At 42.8% G+C, this 23,780-nt stretch overlaps 1 protein-coding gene across 3 annotated transcripts in view; it reads left to right on the top strand.

The window, feature by feature from the left end:
* Window positions 1-23,780, top strand: part of PCNX2 (pecanex 2) — a 163,457-nt gene that overhangs the window by 63,970 nt on the left and 75,707 nt on the right. For all 3 annotated transcript variants that reach the window (XM_068154361.1, XM_068154371.1, XM_068154380.1), the window contains exons 16-19: window positions 14,064-14,173; window positions 16,285-16,381; window positions 22,895-22,987; window positions 23,446-23,596. In XM_068154361.1, the coding sequence (XP_068010462.1) occupies window positions 14,064-14,173; window positions 16,285-16,381; window positions 22,895-22,987; window positions 23,446-23,596 (451 nt within the window). The remainder of the gene's footprint in view (window positions 1-14,063; window positions 14,174-16,284; window positions 16,382-22,894; window positions 22,988-23,445; window positions 23,597-23,780) is intronic.

The raw sequence follows: 23,780 nt of genomic DNA, 5'->3' as shown, positions 1-23,780 counted from the left end.
TCCAGACAGCTGGCCTGTAGAGCTGGCAGAAGGAGCCAGGGAGCAGCATAGTTTTCCACTGTTCCAGAATGGGGCAGTTGGTGATCTGCTCAGCTGCTTGGATCCCCACAAGTCCATGGGACCAGATGGGATCCATCCTAGGGTGCTGAGAGACCTGTCAGACGAGCTGGCCAAGCCGCTCTCCATCATTTTTCAGCAGTCCTGGCTCACTGGAGAGGTCCCAGAGGACTGGAAGCTGGCCAACGTGGTGCCCATCCACAAGAAGGGCCGGTTGGATGAGCCAGGGAATTATAGGCCTGTCAGCCTGACCTCAGTGCCAGGCAAGATCATAGAACAGGTCATCCTGAGTGCAATCACACAGCACTTAGAGGATGGCCAAGGGATCAGGCCCAGCCAGCATGGATTTAGGAAGGGCAGGTCCTGCCTGACCAACCTGATCTCCTTCTATGATCAGGTGACTGCCTGGTGGATGTGGGGAGGCCTGTGGATGTGGTCTACCTGGACTTCAGCAAGGCCTTTGACACCGTCCCCCACAGCAAACTCCTGCCCAAGCTGTCAGCCCATGGCCTGGATGGGAGCACACTGCGATGGGTTAGGAACTGGCTGGAGGGCTGAGCCCAGAGAGTGGTAGCTGGTGGCCAGTCACTAGTGGAGTCCCCCAGGGATCAGTGCTAGGCCCCATGCTCTTTAACATCTTTATTGATGATCTGGATGAGGGCATTGAGTCCATCATCAGTAAATTTGCTGACAACACCAAGCTTGGGGCAGGAGTTGATCTGCTGGAGGGTAGAGAGGCTCTGCAGAGGGACCTCGACAGGCTGGACAGATGGGCAGAATCCAACGGCATGAGATTTAACACATCCAAGTGCCGGGTTCTGCACATTGGCCACAGCAACCCCATGCAGTGCTACAGGCTGGGGTCAGAGTGGCTGGAGAGCGGCCAGGCAGAGAGGGACCTGGGGGTGCTGGTTGATGGTAGGCTGAACATGAGCCTGCAGTGTGCCCAGGCAGCCAAGAGGGCCAATGGCATCCTGGCCTGCATCAAGAACAGTGTGGCCAGCAGGAGCAGGGAGGTCATTCTGCCCCTGTACACTGCACTGGTCAGGCCACACCTCGAGTACTGTGTCCAGTTCTGGGCCCCTCAGTTTAGGAAGGAGGTTGACTTGCTGGAACGAGTCCAGAGAAGGGCAACAAAGTTGGTGAGGGGTTTGGAACACAAGCCCTATGAGGAGAGGCTGAGGGAGCTGGGATTGCTGAGCCTGGAGAAGAGGAGACTCAGGGTTGACCTTATCACTCTCTACAACTACCTGAAGGGAGGTTGTAGACAGGCAGAGGTTGGTCTCTTCTCCCAGGCAGCCAGTACCAGAACAAGAGGACAGAGTCTTAGGCTGCGCCAGGGGAGGTTCAGGCTGGAGGTCAGGAGGAAGTTTTACACAGAGAGAGTGATTATCCATTGGAATGGGCTGCCCGGGGAGGTGGTGGAGTCACTGTCGCTGGAGGTGTTCAGGAGGAGACTTGACAGGGTGCTTGGTTGCATAGTTTAGTTGATTAGGTGGTGTTGGATGATAGGTTGAACACGATGATCTTGAAGGTCTCTTCCAACCTGGATTTTTTTTTTATTCTATTCTGTCTTGGGTGACAGGTTGGGCTTGATGATCTTTGAGGTCTCTTCCAACCTTATTGATTCTATGATTCTGTAACATCCTTGTGAGCAAGCTCAGGAAGTGTGGGATAGAAGAACAGATAGTGAGATGGATTAGGAACTGGTTACACAAGAATTCAAAGAGTGGTGGTCAATGGTGCCATTGTAACTAGTGGAGTACCCCAGGGATCAGTGCTGGGTCTGGTCATGTTCAACATCATCAGTGTCTGCTCATCAAGTTTGCTGATGATACCAAACTGGGAGGCTTGGCTGATACACCTGAAGGCTGTGCAGCCATTCAATGAGACTTGGACAGACTGGAGAGCTGGGCAGAGAGGAATGAGGTTCAACAAGGGTAAGTGCAGAGTGATGCATCTGGGAAGGAATAATAAACTGCACCAATACAGGTTAGGAGGTTTATCTGCTGGAGAGCAGCCCTGTGGAGAAGGACCTGGGTGTCCTGGTGGATAACAAGTTATCCATGGGACAGCAATGTGCCCTTGTGGCCAAGAGGTAAACTGTGGTGCATTAAGAAGGGTGTGTCCTCTACTCTGGCCTAGTGAGGCCCAACCTAGAATATTGCATCCAGTTCTGGGTTCCCCAGTTCAAGAGGGACAGGGATCTACTTGAGAGAGTCCAACAGAGGGCTACAAGGATGATTAAGGAACTGCCTTATGAGTAAAGGCTGAGAGACCTAGGGCTTTTTCATCTGGAGAGGAGAAGACTGAGAGGGGATCTGTGGAGGGTTGAAATTGCCAACTAATTGGAATTTAGCCTCAGAGTAAATTACCAAAAAACCCCCAACAAACTCAGAACTCAGAAAGCAAAACAAAAGTTATATTTACAAAAGGTAAACTTAAGTCTGGAAGTACAAAATACAATGAATGTGTATAAAATATATTTATATATATTTACAATTCAGAAAAACACAAATACAATGATCCCCTTGTACAAAATCAGGCCCTGTACAGCCCAAGGGGACGGTTGCAGCCTCCTCCACTTCTTCCTTTCCATTACCTCACAGACACAATATTGAGCCAGCAGAAGGTCAGGAAAGAGACATAAGGGAGCAAGCCATGCAAGCTGCAAAAGAGAAGAAGCAAAAAGGAGAGAAGGATAGTTTGTGCAGCAAACTTTATTGTAGTCAGCAAACAAATGGAATGATGTAAACTAATCAGTTCTTATCTTTCTGTATCCAATGACACTTTATTTACCTTTGACTATTTTCTCCTCTGGAGAAAATGTTTATAATTAAGATACTAGGCTAAAGCATCAGCCTAAAAGTATAAGAGGATCTAATAAATGTTTATAAATATAGGAGGGCTAGGTGTCAGGAAAGAAGGGACAGCCTCTTCTTACTTGTACCCTGTGACAGGACAAGGGGCAGTGGATGTAAGCTACCACATAGGAGGTTCCACCTCAACATGAGGAAGAACTTCTTTACTGTAAGGGTCACAGATTACTGGAACAGGCTTCCAGAGAGGTTGTGGAGTCTCCTTCTCTGGAGACTTTCAAGATCCATCTGGATGTGTTCCTGTGTAACCTGCACTAGATTTTTATGGTACTGCTTTGGCAGTAGGGTAGGACTCAATGATCTCCAGAGGTCCCTTCCAACCCTTAAAATCCTGTGATCCTGTGGCCAAATGAGGGTTTGGATTTTTGGTGTACAAGACAAGTGCAGCTGAACTCAAAACTAAGTAAGTGCTATAGTCTGTTTCATTGAGATGGCTGCACAAGAGTGGTGAATACATGGTTTATTTTATAGAAAAGACATCACTTCCACACTTGGACTTTACAGCTGTTTTTTTATTTTTCATATTTTTTTTTCCTCTTTCACTTTTATTCAGTTTGACAAAACCAACAGAGCAAAATTTTCAGTATTCATAGTATTCCTGACACGGTCTCCCTTATCTTTGCTGTGCAGGGGAGTGGGGCCTTGAGTGGCCTGGCTGGGGTCTGGATACTGAATTTAAGCTGCATCACTCAGGTTTGGTGTGGGGGTGGGGGCAGTTGAGGCATGGGTTTTTGGCCTCTTTTAGAGGGAGGTTATGGAAAGCTTTGGCATTAGGAGGTTTTTTGGAGAACCATGTCTGAAGTGGACTATGAAGCTTTATGTATTTTGTATGCATTTGTACTGTTGTATGTAGTTATAAATAATACTTCCATTTAAACTAATAATTCTTTCCAATCCAATGTGGAGCATTTTCTTTATTCCTTTGGGAAGGGGTAAAGAGCATCTATCTCACTCCTTAAAACGAAGACAGAACATCTTGTAGCTCAGCAGGTGTAAGTAGCAGAATTCTATTTCCTGAAATAAATTGCAGAGGACAATGGATCTAAGTGATTGTGTGCTTTTTACTGGTGAACAATTGCACACATCAAACACCCAGGCTGAAGACCTGTTCCAGTGGTATGAGGCTTGAGCCTCTCAGAATCACAGAAAACATCCAGTTGGAAGATACCTCAAAGATCATCCAGTCCAACCTTCAACCCATTTTCGGGTCAATCCTAAACTATGTCCGTAAGCACCAGGTCCACATGCTGTTTAAACACCCCCAGTGATGGTGACTCCACCACTGCCCTGAGCAGACCATTGCAATGTCTGATAACCCTCTCCCTGAAGAATTATTTCCTAGCATCCAGCCTGAACCTTGCCTGGCACAGCTTGAAACCAGTTCCTCTAATCCTGTCACTTCACACCAGGGAGAAGAGGCTGACCCCCTCCTCGCTCCAACCTCTCTTCAGGTAGTTGTAATGAGCAATGAGGTCTCCCCTCAGACTTGACTCTTCTAGATTGGACAACCCCAGCTCCTTCAGACACTCATAGGTCTTGTGCTCTGGGCCCTTCATCAGCCTCATTGTCCTTCTCTGGATGCGCTTAGAACCTCAATGTCCTTCTTGTACTGAGGGGCCCAGAAATGAACACAGTACTCAAGGTGTGGCATTACCAGTGCTGAGTACAGGGGGACGATCACCTCCCTGTTCCTGTTGGCCACCATGTTTCCAATACAAGCCAGAATGCCACTGGCTTTCTTGCCACCTGTGCATACTGCTGACTCATATTTAATCTACTGTCAACCAGAACCTCCAGGTCCCTCTGAATCACAGCTTTCCAACCACACATCCTCAAGTCTGTAGCTTATCATGAGGTTGTGACCAAAGTGGAGGACCTGGCTCTTGGCCTTGTTCAACTTCATACAGTAAGTCTTGACCCATCAGTCTAACCTGTCCAGGTCCCCCTGCAAATTGTCCCTACTCTCTAGCAGATCAACATGGCCACACAGCTTGGTGGCATCTGTGTATTTACTGAGACTGCACTCAACTCCCTCATCCAGAATATTGATAAAGATATGTAAGAGGATAGGCCCCAGTACTGAACCCTGGGGGACAACACTCCTTGTGATCTTTGTGTTCTAATTATTGTCTTGTATGATGAAATAGTCTAGCCTCATTTCCCTTAATTATTCCAAAAGGAATGATACTATTTCTGGAAAAGTTAACTAGAATAATTAATTTACCAGGTATTTTTCTTTTTTATTAAACAGTGTTCATTTTATCACAGATTTGTGTTCTTGAGTGAATTTTTCTTGTTCAATTTTGGAACAGAAACTATATATATATGTACAACATCTTGATTTAGTTGCAGGAGAATTTTGAAATTATTTTAGAATAACAAATTGATAGCAATTGATTCTTTATTCTAGACTCCAATCTTAGAAAAATTAAGGTAAGAGTTGAACAATTGTTTGGGCCTGTGTCCACAAAACAGTGTAAGTACTCAAGATAACTTTCAATATGCAATATTGCTGGAGGGCCGAGCCCAGAGAGTGGTGGTGAATGGTGCCACATCCAGCTGGTGGCCAGTCACCAGTGGTGTCTCCCAGGGATCAGTGATGGGCCCCATCCTCTTTAACATCTTCATTGATGATCTGGATGAGGGGGTCGAGTCAGTCATCAGCAAGTTTGCAGATGACACCAAGTTAGGAGCAGATGTTAGTCAGATAGAGGATAGAAAGGGCTCTGCAGAGGGACCTCAAACGACTGGACAGATGGGCAGAGTCCAATGGGATGGCATTCAACAAGTCCAAGTGCCGAGTGCTGCACTTTGGCTACGGCAATCCCATGCAGAGCTACAGGCTGGGGTCAGAGTGGCTGGAGAGCTCCCAAACAGAGAGGGACCTGGGGGTGCTGATCCACAGCCACCTAAACATGAGCCAGCAGTGTGCCCAGGTGGCCAAGAAGGCCAATGGCATCCTGGCCTGCATTAGGAATAGTGTGGCCAGCAGGAGCAGAGAAGTCATTGTGCCCCTGTACTCTGCATTGGTTAGGCCGCACCTTGAGAGCACAAGGCCTCTGAGGAGAGGCTGAGGGAGCTGGGACTGTTTAGCCTGGAGAAGAGGAGGCTCAGGGGTGACCTCATTGCCCTCTACAACTACCTGAAAGGTGGTTGTAGCCAGGAAGGGGTTGGTCTCTTCTCCCAGGCAACCAGCACCAGAACAAGGGGACACAGTCTCAAGCTGCACCAGGGGAAGTTTAGGCTCAAGGTCAGGAGGAAGTTCTTCACAATTTCAGGCCATTTCCCCTTATTCTGTTGCCTGATACTAGGGAGAAGAAAACAATCCCCACCTCACTACAGCCTTCTTTTAGGTAGCTGCAGAGAGCAATGAGGTTTCCCCTCAGCCTCTTCTCCTCCAGCCTAAACAACCCCAGTTCCCTTAGCTGTTCCTCAGAAGACTTGTCCTCTAGACCCTTCATCAGCTTTGTCTTTCTCTGGACATGCTCCATCAATTCAATCTTTATTGTAGTGAGGGCCCTAAAACTGAACCCAGTACTTGAGGTGTGGCTTCAGCAGTCCTGTGTACTGCAGGAGGACAATCACCTCCCTGGTCCTACTGGTTAAACTATTCCTGATAAAGGCTAGGATGCTCTCAGATGCACAACTGGCTTGTGTTCACATGGCTGTCAACCATTACCGCCAGGCCCTTTTTGCCAAGCAGCTTTCCAGCCAGTTCCGCAAGCCTGGAGCATTGCATGGGGTTGTTGTGACTGAAGTGCAGCACCCAGCACTTTGCCTTGTTAAATCTCATACAACTGACCTAATCTAGAGAATGGACAGATCTCTAGTCTTGTGCTAACAGTGAATGTGCAGATTGAATCTTATGATAGGCTGCTTACATGTCCCACCAGAGGGCTCGATCAGAAGCATGTGCTGTGTTTTGGGGAGTAGCTGTGTACTGCTCCCCTGGGGAACATAGGGTAGTACATAATCAAACATGGAGTTCTACACAACTAAATTAAGGGACAGTATATTAAAAGACCAGGGACAAACTTACTGTGTGATGGCGAGATCTGTTTGAGTAGTGCGACTTGGACACTTGGAGGAGGAAAAGGGATATGTCATTTAGGGGTCACTAAGAAGCAAAGAATTCCCACCTGCTGTGGCCAAGTGATCAGCCACTCTCCTCAGAGTGCCCTTGCTTGGTGTTTGTGTTGAGGAACTGTGGGTCTGCAGTTTGTCAGGGCCTTCTCCAATGGCACTACTGATGGACTGACCTGATTTCTTTTTGTTTAAACCTGTCACATTAAAGAAGAACTGTTCACAGTCTGAAATACAGAGTATTTAATCTAAAATTATAACAGCTAATTTCTCCAGAGAACCCCAAAACAAAAGGAAGGCCTGGAATCCTAGATCTCTATCTGTGCTTGAGGCCTTGAGGACTGATAGACCCATAACTGTTGTCACTCACAGGAGTGTGTTGTGTGTGAGGCAGGTTTTCATGTGGCTGTCTGACACAGCTGGTGAATAGCAGTTTTTCCCTCTGATGATGAGGCGGAATCTCTTAGTACAGGAGAGATGTGGAGGTGCTGGATTGAGGGCAGAGGAGGACAACAAAGCTGGGGAAGGGCCTCGAGAATAAGTCTTATCAAGAGTGAGTGAGGGAGCTGGGGCTGTTCAGTTTTGGAAAAGAGGAGGCTGAGGGGAGACCTCATTGCTCTCTACAACTGCCTGAAGGGACAGTGTAGAGAGGCTGGTGCTGGTCTCTTCTCTCAGGTAATTAATGATAGAACAAGAGGGAATGGCCTCAAGCTGTGACTGGGTGGGTATAGCCTGGACATCAGGAAAAATTTTTCACAGAAAGAGTGGTCAGGCATTGGAATGTGCTGCCCAGGGAGGTGGTTGATTCACCAACCCTGGGTGTGTTTAAAGGTCGTTTGGATGTGGTGCTTGGGGATATGGTTTAGGGGTGAACTTTGTAGAAGAGGGTTATCAGTTGGACTTGGTGATCCTGAGGGTGTTTTCCAACCTTAAAGTTTCTGTGATTTTGTGATTCTGTGATATTTTCTTATCTCCCAGGCCTCTGTTTAATGATATTATCACTCATTATTCCAGTTCTCTCCAGGTTCTCAACATTTAGTTTTGTTTAATAGAAACTTTAAATCCTAAACACAGTTTTAACACCTCTTTTGGTCATTGCTTGCATTGTTCTATGTAATAGCAATGTACTACTTTTTTGTACTACTTTTTTGAAGCTATTGGGTAGCTGAGTTCAGTTGAAAATTATCTGCATTCATTTTGTCCTGGCTTTATTTCTGATTTCAACTTTAGCTCTGTAATCTTCAACAGAAGTTCATGGCTCTAATATCTTCCTTAGGTGCGATATAAGAAAGGGTTATCTCTTTTTCCTGGAGGACATGTTTTTTATTTTCAGGTATTATATCCATCAGGTTGGAGACACCCTGATGTGTTGAATTCTATCTCCTGTTCCACCTGTTTTGTGGCTTATTGTAATCAGACTTAAAAAAAAGAATCAGGTTTTTGACTTAGGTCAGAAAAATTAAACTGATGTGACTGTGTTCATATGTGGCACAGCAGCCTCCTTCTAGCTCTGTGTAAGTGTATATATATATATATTTTTTTTTAATGAAAGTTACATAGTTTCTGTAACCTTGTACCTGAAGAAAGTGTTTTCTGTTATTTATCAATTTAATGGACAGTTACTAAAAATCCTGAGAGTATTTTAAACCATTCTCAGCTCACGCTGATACAATTTGGTTTGTGGTTTAATGAGTTTCAAGCTCATTAATCAAAATAACAATGCTTCTTGATTCTTGTTCTCAATGATGCAACCTTCATGTGTGCAGTCATAATGTTGAAATATTTGTCTTATGGTTTTATAATGGGAAGGAATTGCAAGCATACATCTCCCTTGATCTGTTAAGCCTGCCCAAATAAATTTCTACACAGCACTGAGTGGGCCCACATGTATAGACAGAGTTCCCAGATGTGTAAGTGACTAAAAATACAAGTATAGGATTATTAGACGACTTTGTTTCTACAACATAAAATACTTCAGCCCTGTTGGAGGTTTTGAAGACAATGCTCATCAGTCTTATATACTTCCCAATTTAGAAACTCTTGAGGTTTAAGCAAGAGCTGTTAAGACTGTTAATTTTGGACAGAATTGTCAGATATAGTGTATTTCAGTGAGCAATGTTTGCAGCCACATCAAGACTCGTACTTTAGATAGAACTTCAATACTTACACTCTTAGTTTTTGGTGTGTAATAACTTACAGTCAAGCTATAAAAGAAAAAGTAAATTATGCCTGCAGAATCTGTAATAGGTTGCCTGGAGAGGTTGTGGATACCCCCATCCTGTAGGTGTTCAAGGCCAGGCTGGGTGAGGTTTTGATCAACCTGGTCTAGTAGAAGATGTACTGTATGGGGCAGGGGTGTTGGAACTAGATAATCTTTAAAGTCCCTTCCAACCCAAACCACTCACAAAATCACAGAATTGTCCAGATTGGAAGGGACCTCAAAGGTCACCCAATTCCACCCTCCCTGCAATGGGCAGGGACACTTCACACTAGATCAGGTTTTTCAGAGCCACATCCAGCCTGGCCTTCAAAATCTCCAGGGATGGGGCCTCTACCATCTTCCTGGGCATCCTGTTCCAAGTATCTCACCACCTTCATGGTGAAGAACTTTTTCCTGACATCCAATCTGAATCTGCCCACTACAAGTTTTGCTCCATTCCTCCTAGTTCTACCACTACCTGGCATCCTAAAAGTCCCTCATCAGCTTTCTTTTAAGCCCCCTTCAGATACTGGAAAGGCCACAGTAAGGACTCCTCAGAGTCTTCTCCAGACTGAACAACCCTAGGTTACTCCTACAGAAATATTTCACTGTATAAAAATGCAGAAATCTGCTCTTCTTGGTTAGGATAAATTCACCATTATGTGAAAAATGGGCATCCATGCCCCATGCCAGAAGTTGTTGCTCATCTTAACTCTCCAGAAGAGGAATTCTAGTAACAGACTGGTCCTAACTGTATAAGATGGTGTGTGCACCCATGCATCTCTCTGGATCAGTCCCATCCTCGTGGATTTTAAATTCTGGCAATGAAAATACATTTGCATACAGCAGCTGGGAATGCAGAGAAACAGACATGATTGCTCAGAATGGGCAGTGATATCTATTCTCATAGCTTATCACTTGTCAAGTTTTTGAAATTCTTCTGGGATGAATGGTAATGTTTTGTCTTGCATTGATGATGGGAGAATAAGGCTGGTGGGCTTCTATCCCTAGAATTTGTTTCTAGTCAGTGTAACAAGAGGGTCATGAATAATTCACATTCTCCTGTTGTTAGTGCTCACTGAAAATGTGTATCTATTGTAATGTTACTACATTACAGTTAACCTTGTAGAGAACAAGTTGATGTTGTGATTTTCTCGTACCTTTGGGAGTAGGGAGGATTCCCTTTTACAATTTCATTAAGAAAGTAGTTCATATGTTTAGAAATAGGATGACAGTATTTCTTTCAGTGTAGCATTGCACACGTGGAATGGCTAACCATAAACAGCTGTCTTGCATATCGTTTTATAAGAGCGATGGCAAAAATCCATGCTGGAGCTGCAGAGTGAAGGCAAGGAAAAAGACCAAAGAAAGATTGGTTGAACTGAAGAGAGTTGGACTAGATTATTTTTAAAGGTCCTATCCAACCCAAGCCATTTTATGAATCTATGAATAATGATGAAACTGAGTGGTAAATAAGAAGTTACGTGCTTCTTGAAAAGCAACTGGAGTTTGCCTCTATATTTGAAAAGCCAGACACTATGCAAACACCTTTGCCTCCAGTGGTGCTAATGCTGCACTAATCTGCAAAGTCTTTGAGTTGAGAGGAATATTCTGAGGGGAAAATTAAAAAGTAACAAGAATTTCTGCTTAGCACAAATGTGTCTCTGTTCAGAGCACTGTCTGTCTCTGGAGAAGGACATATGATTTATCTGGGCATTTTTTTAAAGATAGGTATAGTATGTGGTGGGTTTTGGGGGGTTGGTTTGTTTTGGTTTGTTTTAAAAAAATAAAGAGAAGCAGCAAAGCAGGACAGAAAACTACTGTTGCCACTTATAAAACATACATTTGCATCCAGACCTCTACCAGCTCATAAGTTCAAAGACACCTTTATCTTCCTTTTTAGTGGATAGTTTTGGGATTATGCGATTCTGTGGTCAGAATGGAATACCACCCTTACCACTGGGTCTGTAACTCATCACTTTCATCCTTAGCCCTGTATGTCTGTTTCACTTGTTTTAAAAATGACTACGTGAGTTTCTGCACCAAAACCAAAACTGTGTGTGAAAGCACTACGTGTCACCTCAACCAAATGAGGTAAAGTAGGAAGTCAAACTCCCTGTCTAGTATGATGGATAATAGCAGCTTCCAAGACTAAAACCTGTCATTCCTGTCTTCCCACTAAGGAGAATCATTGTCCAGTTGTCAGCTATATTGTTTTGTTGTGGGTTTTTAAAATCTTTTTATTGTTCAATTATCAGCTATATTGCTTTTTAAAAAAAAATCTTTCTATTTTAAAGCTCTAGCAGACTTCATTAGTTGGGGAGGAAAATGACAAAGTGGAGTAAGGTGTATCACTCACGATGTCAGAGAAATGACACCTTTGTTTATTCTCATCTTTTGTGCAACATGATGTGACATTATTCTGGAAAATCCTGCTCTCTAGGCACATAGCAAATGTTGATGCCCGTCCCTCCTGCTTTTCTGGCTGCCTGATGGCTGAGCTTTCAGGAGACAATGGCACTTTGGAATTAGAGCACAGGCCAGACAAAGGAAGAAGCTGTGTGTAGCATACAGAAAAGAGGGAAGCAGCTATGTGTAGTTTTACAGTAGAAAGAGGGCAGAATGATTTCTCAGACTGGTTACTGATACATTTCAATACCAGGTATGTTGCTGGGCTCTTTGCAGCATTTTGCTTTTGAAAAGGAGCAGTCACACACTAGAGGCTGCTGGGTGGGTGTATACACAGTTGCATGGTCTTGGAAATACAAGATACTTTTCAGAACATTGTGGCTTCAGTTTGTTTTTCTGCAGTGTTCTAGAAAACACAAATTTATGACCTGAGACTAAGTATGGGAGAAGGAACCCAAATTGTATTTGTCCCCAAAACTGGGAACAGTGAAATCAAGAGTAGAATTGGATGGCAGTTTACCTTGTCAAAGAAATGCTGTTGGATTCTTTTGCTAATACTGTGTAATTCTGTCTTCTGTTTAATGACTCTTCTGAGTAGAAATGTTTGAAGTAGACACTTCTCTCACCTTTGTGACACTTTGCTCATCTTTGTGATGTTCAGTAGTAGAATAAGGGAAAGATGATTCTTGGAATTAGAATTTTACTTCTGTGGTACTATTCTTAATACAATGGAAATTTCAGAGTTCAATTCCAAAGAAACCTCATGTGAGTCAAATGTTTGTCCCTTGAAAGAAAATTGGTTTGCCTTTGTAATAAAATGTATATTTTTCTATATTTTACTATTTAATATCCTGGGCGGTGGTATCTTCAAACACTGCTGTAACTTACTTACACAGTATATTTACAGGTTCTATTACTTGGTTGTGAGCGATACATTCCCTGTATGAAGACAGTTAAACAATTTAAGCACAGATCTCAGAATTTCCAATAGTGATTTAAATTTGAAATAAAGGTTCTGTGGTCTGCAGTTTCCCACGAATGCGATTCTGTGGCAGATAGCCGGGCACTCAAACCTTGCTCCTCTGTCCAGTATCCTCCCAGATGCTGTTACTACAATTCAAGTTGCCCTTGGCTCGGAGAGGGCTAGGGGGCCTCTCTCTTTCGTGTGCTCCGTTGCTGGGCTGTAGCCTTTCTGTGGTTCTTCTGGGATTCAATTCTCGTGGAGCTTTTCCCCTTTCTGCCTTGTTCCAGGTACAAGGCCTGGGTGTAGTTGTTGCCTTGTTAGGACAAGGTCTTCAGCTGCCATTCTGGCAGCTTTTGGCTCTTATCTCTTTTGTTGTAAGAACAAGGCCCAGGCACAGTTGGTCTGCTAGGGCAGGCCCTTTAGCTGCTAATCTGGCAGCATGTGGCTCTTGTTGCTGTCTAGGTGAGAACAAGGCAAGTTGCCTAACTTCTCAGCTGAGTTAAATACTGTCTCAAGACAATTAATGCCTTTTGGTAAAAGAGAGTAAGATGGGGCATATCCAAACATGGCCAGGGGCGCACACGGTTCAAAGCTGTGTCACAAAGTTAATTTTACATGCTGTATGTTTATCTGGACCATCTGGACCGCAGGAAGTGTCCAGGTTTGCACACTCATGGGTGCTTGCAAGGTTAATTACATGCGCTACACATTTGCCTTGACCATCTGGACCCCAGGAACTGACCAAGTTAGCACATTCACACGTGCTTAGCACAGGTCAGAGTTAGGCCATGTTTTGGGGTTTGACCCTTTAGGACAGCCTTACTCAGATATTTATTGTACCTGAAAGAAATGGAATGTTTCTTTATGTGATTCAGCTTTGCTATGAAATCACTGGGCAAAATAAGACAAGTAAACCTACTTCATTCTGTGAAAGCATTGGTCCTGTACAAATTGTGCATTTTTTCAGACAGAAGATGTAAGGCCTAAATGTAATGTACAGAGCAGCAGTATTTTAGAGTAGGTGCCAGAACTGTACCTCACTGCCAGATTTAAATGACATTGACATTTGTTGCATGCATTCTGACCACAGGTCAAATAACTACAGATCAATTTAGAGTTTAGACAAATAGAGTGCAGTTCATTTCACTCACATCTCATTTTAATGAGAATTTGCCTCTAGTGTTTCATTAAAGAGGAAAGAATCTCTGCCTTTCATGTGGTTTCCTAACTAATTGCGGATTATTGAGGACTTACATAATGTGCTCACAAAACATGCCTCTAATCACAATTTTTTTCATAATGATAGACTTAGATGTGAGAAAGGATTTTCAGTCCATCGCAGACGGTGAACAAATGTATATGCTGTACATTTAAGACTGCATGTATGACTGAGCCTACTTAATTTATTTTTTTAACTTGAAGTTCTGCATTCCTGACTTACAAATACTTTGTTTTCTGTCTGTATGTTCAGGAGCCCTGGGATGCACAACACATTCCAGCTCTGTTCTCTGCTTTCTGTGGTCTGCTAGTTGCACTTTCTTATCACCTCAGCAGACAAAGCAGTGACCCATCTGTACTGATGTAAGTTGCCTGCAAATGTTATTTATTTGTTACTCTGCACAGCACACAACCAGAGTGATGCCTGGATTTCAGAACCATAGGGATTGCCTCCCATAAGTACTATGGCAAGATGGAAATTCCTCACCATGTCTGCCCAGTTGGTCCTGTAAACAAATGAAGTGCTGCAGCTAGATTACCAGGAAGGCTGGTGCTCTTGAAACAGCACTATCAAAATTCTTTGAAGCAGATTTCACCCTCTGGGAAATTGTGCCATGCTGGAGGACAGTGATTTAGTTGAGGGGGGTGCTCAGGGTACTGAAGTTGCAGATTGTGCATTGTGTAGCAGTGTGGCAAGGAGAAAGGACGTTTGATGTGCTGGGAAGATGGCTCTATTGCAGCTCTTGCTGAGGGTAACTGTCAACAGGCTGTGTCTCTCTGAGATTAACTTCATTTTCTTTTCTGGCACAGTCTGTTAGAGCTAGCTGAGGAAAGGTAATGTGGCTTAAGAACTAGCATTGCAAACAAGGTATATTTATGTTGATATGCAAGTTAGGGTGACACAAGAGAGGTCCACAGACTTATAGCTCAAGGGTAGCAGATTTGAGTTTTCCTGTGTGGGAGCTGTACTACATGGCCGTAATGGGGTCTGTGATGGTCTACAAGCAGCTGGGCAGCTGTGTAAAGGTCTGTGGCATTAAGCAAGCAAGTACAGCCAGTACCACCATGCCATCTGAGATTCTGCCTCATAAATAGCTCAGTCATACCCCAAAACAGTGGCAGAGGGCTTGTGAGGAAACCCACAGGTTCTCACATTCGATTCATGGGGTGTGTTGTGTGTCTTGACAAAAAGCTCTTTAGTGTATAAAGATTGTAGTAGACATGTGTAAGTCAGGGGGTTTGGACACACAATTCTGTAATGCAGGAGAGAGAAGGGGCAAGCAGGTTTTTTAGGCTATCTCAGTTTATATTTGAAGAGAGAAACTTGGGAAAAGGAGAATTCTGCTGAGGAAGAAAAGGATAATAGGGCATTAGTAGAAAATCAACATCCCTGTAAATCATACTGAAGAGTTGAGAAATTCCTTCTTTGCCATCCATAAGATTCAAGGAAGCTTTTATTTATACATTTCTAAGTTCAGATGTAACAAAGCAACAAGAACTGCCCAAAGCTACTGTGTCTGGGACAGATGTCAATTAGACCTCGATCAGGTGGTGTGTAGTTCATTGACTGTTACAGCATAGAACTCAGATTTGGTAGGAAGTGAAGCTGTATGCTGTACTGGGGAGATTTGTTTAGCCTTGAAGTAAAGTATACTCAGGTGAATTGCAAATCAGCATGGAATTGTGAGCTCTAACAATTTTTGAGTAATTGAAATGTAATTCTTTTCTACCACTCCCCAGGAAGGACACACCAGTTCATTAACTTCTTTAATAAAACAGAAACTTCTGTTTCAAAGTAGTCTTAAACCATTAAATCAATTTTAACTTTTAAATCAAGTTATATATTTAATAACATTTTTAATCAAATCTTCAGCAGCTGAAATGGTTGTTAAATATCTGAAGATTAAGAATATATGTGCAACAACATCGAATGTTTATTGTGCAATCATATTAAAAATGTTTAATCCTTAAAGAGGTTTAGGATTATTCTTTTCTTTAAACAGCTCTGAAGTCAATTAAAGGAAGTTAAGGAGATTGGCAACAGTATTGATGGTCTGTGGCATAAACTTCAAGATGGAAGAGGAGGTAGCACATAAATCTTGAATCAAGGACTAATACAAAATATATACAGAAATGCTTGTTTGGCTTTTACAGTGTGGAGCTAAACAGCTTGCGTGTTGGTTTCAGCTTGGCTGAAACATAAAACAAATGTATGAATGCAGCAGTATCCTCTCTGCTCATTCTTCTGAATGACCCGGTCACATCGATTGTATTGCTGAGACTCCTTAACATTTTGGTGAAGAAGTTCTACCTTGATCACAGGTAGAGTTTTATGTCAGTCTCCAGCTATACAGAGATATGATAGCTAATACATACATGAAGAAGGAAATCTGAGGCTGTTACTTCTCCTCTTTACCCTAGGGATATTCATATCTATGTTTGGAAGTATCCTAACTAGGATTTATTTTCAACAGGTCCCTTATTCAATGCAAATATGTCCCTCACTATCTGCGTCAGCAATTTGAAGATTCATCAACAGATCCACTTCCAGAAAAGATGAGAGAATCAGTGGTAAGACCTTTCTCTTTCATTACTTTCTCTCCCATCCATTTTCTCTACTGAGGAACCTTTTAAGCACAGAAAATGGGAGGATGTATCTCCTGTTCCTTTAAATCCACAGATGGAAACTGAGAGTTGTTCTGCTGGATATTCTTTCCAGTGAGGCTGGAAGGGATAAAGGGGATATTTCAGTTTTCCTTTCTGAAGTATTTGGCAACATTAATTCCTTTGTTGATGGGAAATGCACTCTTGGAGTTTGGGAAATGGTGCATCTCATCCTGGTACACAGCTAATGCAGGTTCTGTGCATAGAGTGGTGTGTACAAGGTAGGCTGGATTAATCAACAAGCGTTCAAAAAGATGAGGAATTGTGCCAAGCTCCCTGCCTAGGTTGGAGTGGGACAGGATTTTGTCCACAGAATTTCATGTTTAAAATGGCCCCAACTCATTCTTCTTCTGGGGCTACGTGTTGACTCAGTTTTCAGGAATGACGTTTTGTCTGACAGGAAGTACTCTTGACTATATATCCTCCACCCTAGCCAAGCCAGACTTGGCACCTAGAGATGGAAGAAGCATGTGAATCTTGACTGGTGTGGGAGAGTGACGTACATGCCTCATGCCAAGCATTGCCATCTCATTGTCTCTTCTTGGCAGGCTATTTTCTTTCCTGCCGTTTGGCACATAGCTCTAAGTCTCTGTCATCTTATTTCCTAGTATCCAAAACCTAACTATCCAGCATGGCCCATCTTCTTTATTGTGTCTTTTATATAAAAAGACCCTTCACTGTTACACAGGAGATGTTAATCTTATAAAGATTTCATCTAGGAAGAGAGGCAACTTTCCAGGAGTTCAGTAAGGAGCATTTGACATTTCTTGGAGTCGTAGAATCATAGAATGGTTTGGGTAGGAAGGGACCATCAAAGGTCATCTAGTTCAACCCCCCTGCAGTGAGCAGGGAAATCCTCCGCTAGATCAGGTTGCTCAGAGACTTGTCAAGACTGATCTTGAGTATTTCCAGAGACAGGGCCTCAACTACCTCCCTGGGCACCCTGTTGCAATGTTCCAGTAAAGAACTTGTTTCTAACATAGAATGTAAATCTACTTCTCTCTAATTTCAAATTGTTGCCCCTCATCCTATCACTACATCCGGAACTATCCTGTTTCCTGGCTGTCAGCCCTCCCTCCTGACCACATCCCTAATGCTTGCATCTGAGCATCTGCAATCTAGGCAATTGTTCCTAAACTCCTGAATGCTTGTAGAAGCAAGGAGTGTTCAGAGAGTGCCTGGAAGACACACTGTCTACTTTTGACCCTTAGACAAAGCCTGGGAGTCCCTAATGCCTAGTGGTACAGGTTACTAGTGCAGTAGCTGGCCTGGCCTCCGGATGTCACTTGAAAGGGAGGCATCTCTCCTATACATCCCGAATCACGCATTGGATGTTTTTGTAAGGTATTAAACAGCCTACAATTGGCACATGACTTGATCCTGCACTACCAATATTTTCTACTTTTCTTTCCTAAGCTCTTACATTTTTATTTTCCAGCATGTATAATGTTACTTTAAACTGCTTTATCTAGTAAGGGCCACATCAGGTTAAGCGCTATGTCCATTTCTTGTTGGTTGTGCTGAGCTAGTTTCTTGTAAACTAAACTGTTTGCAACAGAGTCACGAAGACCACACTGCTATATGAATGTCCAGTTAGTAATACAGTGGAAATTAAAGCATTTATGCTAAAGTTTTGCTATATGCTATGGTATTTCTGAGAATACTGTGGCTGTGGTTCATTGTCAGTCCATTCTTGCGTGTGGGCACTGTATGGCAGATGTAATGGAAAGCTTCGCATTCCCCTGTATTTATATCATGCTATCTTTTGCAAATAGTGGCCTTCTTGGAGCACTACAGAGTTGAATCACATCTGTTCTGCAGATGGAGCCTTGCCAGGGACTGAAGCAGTTAGTGCAGCTGTCTACGAAACCCATTTCATTTCACAGTGCAGAGGGAAATCTTGAGCAAGGCTTCAGTGTATTGAAAACAATAAACAAATTCTCATCTAAGATCCTGGCTGTGTTTTCAAAATGGAGTCATGCTGCACTCTCAAATCTGTTTTTGTGTCAGTAGTATAGACAGGGATTTAATGTCTTGTACTAACACAGTTACCCTGTGGTTCAACTGCACTTGGGCCCTTGAGCAATCGAGGTGAAAGATGCAGAAGCACAAGGAGGACTGTTTGGGACTAGCCAAACATAGGACTTCAGTTCTCTTAATCATGTCACTTTTTCATGGTTTAGGCCCATCCATCTGGCAACAAAGCACCACATAGCCATTTGCCTCAGTGGGATAGGAAGGAGAAAATATAACAAAAGGCTTGAAGGTTGAGACAAGGATCACTCATGAATTATAATCATAGGTGAAGAACAGACTCAAGTTACAACAACAACTATATTTAAACAATAAAACCACCATCTATTTAACAGTTGAATCAGAGCAGCATAATGAGAAATACACCCTGTTTCCCCACACATCCCATCTTACTGGGCTCAGCTCTGCTCTCAGCTCTGCTCTCAAATTCTCTACCACCTCCCCAGCAGTGGCACAGAGGGGTCAGTTACAGTCAGTCAGTTACATATTGTTTCTGCCACTTCTTCCTCCTCAGGGGGAAGACTTCTCACATTATTCCCCTGCTCCAGCATGGCATCCCTCCCAAAGGGAGAGAGTCCTCCATGAACATCTCCAACATGAATCCTTCCTATGAGACTGTTGCTCTTCACAATTTGCTCCAGTGTGAGTCTCTTCCATAGACCAGTGTCCAGACTGTTCCAATGCAGGTTTCTCTTGGAGTCATGGTCTTTGAGTGCAGTCACCTGCTGTGGCATGGGGTCCTCCACAAACTGAAGATGAGCATCTGTTCCACTGTTGATGTCCATAGGCCGCAGGGGCTCAGCCTGCCATCTTGGCATAGACTGAAGTGGAATGGCTGCTTTGGCGTGCCTCCCCACCTCCTTCTTCCTCACTGACTTGGTGTTCTAATAGTTGTTTCTCTCATATCACACTCCTCTCCAAAACAAAGAAATTGCCCATCAGGTTTCCCACTCTTAACTACATTATTGTAGAGCTGCTTCTACCATATGCTGATTTGGCAGAGGGAGATCCAACTTGGAGACTGAGGCCGGAGGCAGGGGTTGCTTGTGGAAGTTTCTTAGTAGAGCCACTCCTGTAGTCGCGTCCCACTACCAAACCCCAGCAGACAAAAATCCAACACACATTCCTGTTAAGTTTTGCCAGTGGGTTTTTTTTTGCATTCAGTTAAGTGGGATTCTTGGCACATTTTACCCTCCAGGATGCGCCTGGTTTGAAGGATTGACACATTTCTGCACTGTGTGTTTGATACTCTGTGCTGCTGCTTTCAGACAAAGGCTGCTTTCCCTCCGTGTTGCTGGAGTTTGGTAGTTATTTCCTTCATGGTTTTTTTTTTTTTCTTTGTCTGTGTAAAAACTGGAAGCAAGTGTGTTTGCTTACAATGTCAATTAGCAGTGCTAATTATTCTACAGTAGGAGATCTCTTGAAGAGAGAGAGGGCAATTTCTGATTAATGCAGACTCTTTGTCTAACACTACCAGCCCCCACACCTCCCCAGTTATCTGGTACCTCTGCATCAATTAAACGCTACCCAGTCTGCCAGGCAACTCTTAACTGCTCTCTCATGGTGCAGTACTAATAGAGCAAGCAGAGGACAACTGAGGCAGGAGAAAATGTATGTTCCACAAGTTTGAGGAGCACAATAAAGCTGCAGTCTCTGCTAACTTACTTCAATAGCAGTCATGTTTAGGATGTTTGACTCAGCTGACTCTTAAAAGCCAATTCAAAAGAGCTTCCAAAACTTCTGCAATGGGATCTTCCCAATGTTAGTATTTGAAGGAGTTTTCATGGTGGTAGTTATTTTTTTTTTTTTCACTCTTGGAGTGCTCCTCTGTGAGGAGGCTATTTGTAATGCCCTGCCAGTGGCAGGAGATGACAGGTTGCAATGCAACTGGTCTATATACAGATATATGCACTACATAATTAGCCTTTTAAGTAAGACCTGTTTTAATCAGAAATTCTGAGGCATACAGAACCAAATCACCTCCTCAAGAAGCTGAGAGCAAACAAGGTTAATATTGAAAATTAATGTGTTGTATTCTGTAGTGGTGTTGCATTGATGTTAGGAATAATAAATACAGCATCTCTCATGTTTAGTTACATGACCTTTACTATTTTTCTTTGCTTGAATAGCTGTGTAAGGATTGCCAGCTTTGGAAGCTTGAATTATAAGGCAGCTGTGATGGATAATTGACCATTCAACTTTGAGAATGGAGCTTCCTACCATTATAATTAATTTCTATAGGCATCCACATGGCTGATTACTAGATTAACCAGTGGCCTGAGGGTGCTAATGTGTTACATTCAAACTCAGCTTCCTTCCTGGCCTTTAATACAAACAGTTAGATGGCTAGTAAAAGGATTTGTACAAAGCTCCAAAAGCATGATTGAAAATAATAATTAAAAAACCCCCAAAACAACAACAAACACACCACTATGGTGTATTCTGCTTGTTAAACGTCTGAGGACTCAAATGTATCAGTGTTGGTTTGGATTTTCTTTTTTTTTCCTTGAGTGTATAATGGAGAACAAAGAACACTTGTGTTCAGCCCAAACTGTAACAGTGAGGAAAAATCTCTGCAGTGAGAGATACAGTGATCAGAGCCTAAGTTTTCCACATTAGACAACTGCAATGAAGGACTCAAGCATCACATCATAGGGTTACTCAACATTTAGTTCATTAGTGCCTGGCCTTGGGAATGGAATCCAAAGTCCTTCTTTGGACAGCTGGGTCTAAATAGGAACAAATTTGCATCTGCAGTAGGCATATGCTTTGCAGGACCAATCTGCCTTCATCAGGAAGGGTAGAAGCCACAGGTCTACCCACTGCTGCCTTATCCATCTTTATCAAGATTTTGACCACCATTTTTCAGTATTGCTCCACATACTCTAACTCAAGTGGCTTTAGGTGGATACTTACATTACAAGTGACAATGGAGAGGACATATTGGGACAGGCAGGGATCAGAATTTTGTTCAGAAATAGGTCTTTCCAGTGAGGCTCTCATGTTGTGGTTCTCCTGTTGCATACAGCAAGCAAGAAGGAAGGCCAGCAAGGCTATGTTTTGAAAAGATGGTCAGGATGACTTAGGAAGACCTAATTCTGCTCTTAACATCTTCCTACCTGTAGTACAGGGCTGTCTGGAGATGGCGCAGCTCTCCAAGGGAAGGGAGTGTGGTTCCTTTGCAGAGGTATGTGCTCCTGAGCAGCCTGGGAAAGGGAAGGACAGTGGTGATGGCTTTGAGAATTCAGTTAAACTGGAGTTTCCTGGGACAAATTGAAGGTACTTCTTAAGCCTGAAGGCTTTTTAGTCCTGCTGAATTTCAAAGGCCTGTTGCAGTAAGTGGAAGTGCTGATGCTTGTGACCTTTTACTAAGAAGCATCTTTCATAGCAGGGAGTGATAGGCAGCCTAAATATAGTGGTTGCTACCAGCTTCCTCTGTAATTCACAGCCCTTCTGTTGTTCACTTTTTCTGCTTGCTTTCATTTCTCTCCCTGATTCATAGGAATCTATCACAGAATCTCTGAAGACTAAGTAGGTTGCAGCACCAGGAAATAGGATGAGCTTCTAAATCTAACAAAAGGCTTGTATTTCTTACGTTATTATTCCTGGATGTCTTTGAATAAAAACATGAGTTAGTTTCTAAACCAAGAGCTATAAACACACATTAGGAGGAAGTTCTTCACTGTGAGGGTGGTGGAACACTGGAATAGGTTGCCTGGGGATATGGTGGAAGCCTCATCCCTGGAGATATTCAAGGTCAGGCTTGATGAGATTCTGAGCAGCCTGATCTAGTTGAGGATATCACTGCAGAGGAGTTGACCTAGATGACCTTTAAATGTCCCTTCCAACCCAATGTGTTTTATGATTCTTTACAAAATAGTTACTCATTTAATAACTTAGCAATAGTATTCAGTGCTGAACTTAAACACCTCATAAATCTAAGACAAGATTTTCACTTTCAACAGGGGTCTGGGCAACCAGATCTAGTTGGGGATGCCCCTGCTTACTGCAGTAGAGGTTGGACTGGATGACCTTTGGATGTGCCTTCTGGCCCAGACCATTCTGTGATTCTATGTAAAAAAAAAGTTGCATTCCTTAAACAGAATTAGGTTTGGTATGAAAATGTATTGCTTTAATTTCTCCAATCTTAAAACTACATTATTTTAAAACATGATTTAGAACTAGGTATGATGAATTTAAATGTGATTACTTTGACAAACCTTAAAGTGTGAAGAAATGATTTTCAAAAGCAGAACGGAGAAAATATTTTTGTACCAGGGGGTATTTATTACAGTGCAGGCTGCAAGTAATTTGGAACAGAGTTGTTTCTCTTTAATTAAGATAGTATTGGCCTGCTAATTTTGTGTAAAATAATTATTTTCACAGAAAGAAGTCTTGAAATCAGATCTCATTGTCTGCACGGTGGCTGCCATTCTGTCATTTGCTGTCAGTGCCAGTACTGTGTTTCTATCACTGAGGGTGGGTATCTCTCTTTTCTTTTTTTCCCTGCTAAGGTAGTATTTTTCACATGCAAGACCAAAAGAATAGCTATCATGTGAAGAGAAGTTAGTGAAAATGTATTTACTGGTCATGGTAACTACTTTTTTATGTGCAAGGCTCTTAGTTGATGGATATTTGTATTAATTTCAGTATTACTTATTTGATGTCCCTTTCCTTAAACCTCTGCATATCCACAGCTCCTTCTTGAACCTGAGGGACAGCATGAATAAGCCTGATAAATGGATTTTTCCCCTCTAATTAGGGAGGGAAATATTGGTTAATTGTCTGTGCAAAATGCATATTTCAAAATCCATATCTACCCCTGGAGTCAGAGAGTTTGACACAGGCATAAAAATTAATCTCACAAAAATAAAATTCTTGGAAGCATTAGGGTTTGCAAATTATAACCACGTTTTGTTTTTTCTGTTTTGTCCCAGCCATTTCTCAGCATTGTCCTGTTTGCTTTAGCATGGACTGTGGGATTTGTGACACACTACTTACTTCCTCAGCTTCGCAAGCATCACCCTTGGCTGTGGATCTCCCACCCCATACTTAAAAGCAAAGAACACCGGCAACGGGAAGTGAGAGGTTTGTCATGAAACCTTTTCTAAACAATGGCTACAATGACTTGCCACTTGTCTTGGTTTAAAAAAAATTAAATCTGGAAGGAATAGAGCAGGGAGAATAATTTTTTTCTCTTTTGAAAAAGATGCATAGGCCATCATTTCCATTTTTCCTCCCACCCCAATTACCAGCAAATCAGTGAGCCTGT

The sequence above is a fragment of the Melanerpes formicivorus genome, unplaced genomic scaffold, assembly GCF_026170545.1.
Source record: "Melanerpes formicivorus ecotype bairdi unplaced genomic scaffold, bMelFor1.0.p_v2 SCAF_2, whole genome shotgun sequence".
NCBI lineage: Eukaryota > Metazoa > Chordata > Aves > Piciformes > Picidae > Melanerpes > Melanerpes formicivorus.
Note: the sequence above shows the minus strand (reverse complement) of the source record. Positions and strands in the feature narration are given on the sequence as shown.